The sequence below is a fragment of the Corapipo altera genome, unplaced genomic scaffold (assembly GCF_003945725.1).
Source record: "Corapipo altera isolate COAL_440 unplaced genomic scaffold, ASM394572v1 60707, whole genome shotgun sequence".
In the NCBI taxonomy this organism is placed as follows: Eukaryota; Metazoa; Chordata; class Aves; order Passeriformes; family Pipridae; genus Corapipo; species Corapipo altera.
This window is the reverse complement of record NW_020887090.1, coordinates 325-4,798: the sequence shown is the minus strand read 5'-3', so window position 1 is coordinate 4,798 and position 4,474 is coordinate 325. Positions and strand designations below refer to the sequence as shown.

The following is a 4,474-nucleotide window of genomic DNA, read 5'->3' as shown; positions in this document are numbered from 1 at the left end:
AGAGTGAGCAAGTGGCTCTCTGGTCCTTAGTTGTTGGCTGGGATTAAACGTCGCCAAGATGTGAAGAGCAGACAAAACCAGCAAGCCTCTTAGAGACAACTGTTTTGCTCTCATCTCTCCTGACAGGCCAGGCACTTGCCTGAAATAAAACCAACACAGGAGTCTTTCTTGCAGGTGGGTCACAGGGAACAGGCTTCCAAACACTTAAGCCAGATACTCCAAGTAAAGAGAAGCAAACCAGACTTTTCCAAACAGTTTTCTTCTCAGATAATTCACACATCAGCTTTGTGACAAGGAAATAGCAGGGCTCAGGACATTGGGAGATGAGTAATAGGTGCCTCACAGCTCATTCTGCACTGATATCACCCCCAGCACTGCAGGGCCCCCGGCTTTGCCTTTCTGCTGGCTGGGGAAAAGACTGATGTGCTGACTATGAACTGCTTAAAATCCACTTGTGGTCACTGAAGAGGCAGTGGTCCCAGATCTGGGGGACAAAGGCTCCTGGCTGCCCTTGCCACCTCCAGTGGTCTTTCTCTAAGCTCCAATGTTTTGGCAGCCCAAAGAGTAGAACCACAGAATGGGTTGGTTGGAAGGGACCTTAAAAATCATCTAGAAAGCTTGCTCAGGCCTAATGCCAACAATCACTGGGCCTATAGAGGTGAAGAGGGAAAGTGTGATGGCACAGTGGAACAAACAGCTGTCTGAGAAGGATCCAGCTGGGTTTTTTGTCAGACCTTCCCAGATTTGGGGGTCTGCTGCTCCCAAAGGGAGTCAGAGGAGCCGGGGAAAGGGACGCTTTGATGAACAGAACACCATCCTGTCCAAATCAGATCACTGCTTGAAAACACTGAGGGATACAGCCTACAAGACCTGCCTTTCCTACCTACCTCCCATCCTCCCAGGAGCAGCTCAGTTTAGATCCCACAGGCAGCACAGGCTCCAAGACACTGCACATGCCTTGCTTGCCCTTTTGCAGGCCTGGGAACTGGTAGTTTTCCATTTACACAGGCCCTCAGCTGAAGGACACACTGTAAAGCCTCACCAATACTTTTACTTTACTTTTCCAGGAAGGTAAGGTTAAAATCAGATATTCACAGAAATAGCCCCCATCCTGTAGCTGATAAAAGCAGGATGGTTGGATAGAAAGCCTGCACTAGTCCTCAGCAAAACACTGGAGGCAACATGGAGGGAAGGAACGGATAATTTGCCTTCAAGTGCTCCCAGACTGCCACAAAAATCATCGCAGGCAATGAAATAAAAGCAAATGCGGCAAACAGGCTAGTGCTGCTGGCAATCACCTTCCACTCTTGACTTGTTATTTCTTAATGAAACGGAAGAGAGAAGCAAGGCTGCATTGTTGCACTTGCACCCAAGACTATACTCAAAAGATAGAAGAGGAATTTAGGTCAACATGAGTTTGTTTAGATTTTCTTGTAATTATCAATTATCTCAGGAAGGGCAGCAAAGTTGCTGGTAGTCTTTGGTATCAGGTGTGGCAAATACTGGGGCCTGACCACCCATAGCCTGGGGCTCTCTGCCTTGCTCGAAGGTGTTTCAAATGGCCCATCAGTAGCTCTGTCTCTTTTTCCTGCTTGCCTTCGACAACTTGGCCTTCAGAACTCTGTCAGCCAAAGCAGTACCAGCAGCAGCAACAACAGGACCAGCAGGAGGAGCAGCCACAGCCACGCTACTGGCAGCTAAAAAAGTGACCACTTTACTAGCGAAAGGGGTCCAAACTCGAATTGCTCTCCTGACCTGTAAAGGGAAAGGAAAACACAGGCTGGAAACAAAAGAAGCAATTATATTTACCCCCAGGCATGTTAAGGAAAAGCAGGCAGGGGTAATCAGGGCAATTAAAAGAATGAGAGACATCTGCTTCATAAGCAGAAGGGGTAACACCCAAGTTTTTACCCTTAGGTTGTGGCATTCAGTAAGAGGGCACTGTCAGGGTGCAGACAGACCACAGTGATCCTCCTGCTCCAAGGTCTCTGGTGAGGCCAGAGGCAGCAGAGGTTTGGACCCCACACCTGGGACTTGACTGTCCCCAGACAGTCTGTGGGCTGTGTCCCTGTCTAGGGGCTCACAGGGAGCAGCAAGAAGGTGCTGTGTGAGGCACACAGGGGCTTATCTCATGTTACTTACCTGGTCAGAGACACTCTCGCCGTAGCGGAGCCATGTCACAAAGTGCTCACAGTTTTTGTCAAGCAAATCATAGGTCACTTCCCTGTCAATGTAGCTCTCAGCACGCTTGATGATCTCCTTCACCGGGAGGGGAGTGTAGGAGCAATCATACTTCTTATTGACCTTCCAATCATTATTTCCCACCACCTCCTTCAGAAGCTGCTTCTTCACCTTGGCCTTTTTGGTCAATATTGTCACCATCTCAGCTAACGGGGATGGGATCCATTCATCTGGGGAAAACAGGAAGGAGATAAGCCAGGCAGAACCTGTCATGTCTCTTCAAAAGCTCAGATGGCTTTCTGGCTGCTCTTTGAAAGGCCATCTCCACACACAGGGTCGGTCCACCACCAGCTCAAAGAGGGAGACAGGGCTCCTGGGGCACCACAGCACCCCCTCTGCACCCTGACAGGCTGCACCAGGCTTACTTGCGGACACCACGTTGACGACATATCCATCCCCCAAGTAGAGGGCCCAGTGCTGGTAAACTGATCGCTTGATCTCGATCAGGTCGCCAGGCTCGGGTTGGTGCCTGCGGCGTGACATCCCAGGAGCCTTCGGTCAGGACACGACGGTGCAGCTGGTCTGGCTCAGCGCAGGGCCCAGGGAGCGGGGAGGTGTGGGGTGTGCAGAGGCACCTGCCGGGACGGCAGGCACGGAGGGCGTTAGTGCCGGGCACCGAGGCCATGAGCTGCCGGAGCGGCGGCCCCTCCGCGCCCGCCCCGGCTCGGGGCGGCCGCTCCCGCCCGCTGGCGCAGGGAAGGGCCGCCGCTCCCACCCACCCAGAGGATGAGGTCGGATTCCCCGCCAACATCCCCGACTCAGCCGCCGCCGCCCGGTCGCCGCGCTGCCCTCCCGCCCGCTCTCCCTTCGGGTCTTGGCTTGTGCCGCAGCCGATCCCGCTCCGCTGGCCGGACGCGGCTCCCCGGGGGTGCCGCCGTGCCCAGCCCGTCCCCAGGCTCCGGGACACCTCCGGCCGCTCGCCAGAGCCGTGCCCGCCTCCGGTCTTCAACGGGGTCGCATCCTGCTGGCAGACGCCCGCTCGCACCCCCCGAGCTCCGCTCACCCTCGCCCTGTCCCGCTGCTGCCGCCACCGCGCTGCCGGCCCGCTCTAAATAGAAAGGGGCTGGGCACGCCACGGGGATGCCAGAAGGGCATGATCGTTCCCGGGGTCACTGCCGCCTCTGCCCGGCAACTGTCCCGTCCTGTCCCGCCCCTCCGTTCGGGGCTCCGCTCCCGAGGGTGTTGCCAAAACCACCTGTTGGGTGGGAATTGTGGTCCTGCCACGGAGGATGGCGTGCACCGCCACCCTGCAGGGAGCCTCGACGTCTGAGCATTGCTTCCTAGCACTCCTTCACAGCACTGACTCTGTGCCCTGTCACTCCACAGGACGCTGTCTTGCAGAACAAGAACCCCGGGCTGCTGATTAGAGCCTGGCTTGGGAGCTGCTGTATTGTTTCACCAATTTCTGTGTCTTTCTGTCCACATACACCGTGGAGGAGAAAATGCCAGGTAAAGCCAAGCTGCAGCCACAGAAGGTGCTGCCAATGTTCACACCTGGCTCCCTCTCTGTGGCTCCTGGTACCGAGGTGAAAACACTGTCTGCAATAAAGTGGCAGAATTTTCTTTCCCATTACAGTCTCTTTCAAAACTTCATCCTTATTTTGAACTGTGTACCTAACCCCCCTCTATATCCCTAACCCCCCTCTATATACATTGTCCTCTGGAAAGAGCCACTACCTTCTTTAGGGCCAGCCCTTTTGCATGGGCAGGTGCGGTGGTGGCTCCTCTGCAGCTCTTGTTAATCTCCTCTCTTTCAACCTGTGGAGTGCTGGGACGAGGGGCTGCCCAGTGCCATTTTCACCGGCATTTCCCAGGTTGGCCCATCGGTACGTTCCATCACATGTGGCTGTAAAATCCAGTCTAGAAGCTTTTAAAATCCTAACATACACAATCACACGGGATTATCTATTTGGTTTTCCCCCTCAGAAAAAGGTACAAGAGACTTTTTCTTACACATTCCTTACACAATTTTTTATCTATTACATTATTATTTTAATATTTATGATGATCTACATAGTAAATTACATAAAGCATAATAATATAATACTATAATAATAAACATGCAGCAGCTTGCTTTGTAAAAGTTCTCTTACAATCTCTGAGCCTCTTATCCCTCTCCCTCCAACACCAGAAAGCCCAGGCCTCTGAAGAAGGAGTTTTTAGTCTTTTTTGCAACATTGTCATCGCCTGCAGAAACTCCATTTCTCAAGGAAGACAGTAAAAAGCCCAAAGC

The 4,474-nt window shown here is 53.0% G+C and overlaps 1 protein-coding gene across 1 annotated transcript; it reads right to left on the bottom strand.

Moving 5' to 3' along the window:
- Nucleotides 1-7: 7 nt before the first annotated feature.
- LOC113941464 (phospholipid-metabolizing enzyme A-C1-like) lies at nucleotides 8-3,504 on the bottom strand. Its single transcript, XM_027632614.1, has 4 exons — nucleotides 3,245-3,504; nucleotides 2,607-2,816; nucleotides 2,143-2,411; nucleotides 8-139 (listed from the first exon to the last, which is right to left on the bottom strand). The coding sequence occupies exons 2-4, from the start codon at nucleotides 2,722-2,724 to the stop codon at nucleotides 44-46; spliced, it is 483 nt and encodes a 160-aa protein (XP_027488415.1). The 5' UTR covers nucleotides 2,725-2,816; nucleotides 3,245-3,504; the 3' UTR covers nucleotides 8-43.
- Nucleotides 3,505-4,474: the final 970 nt, after the last annotated feature.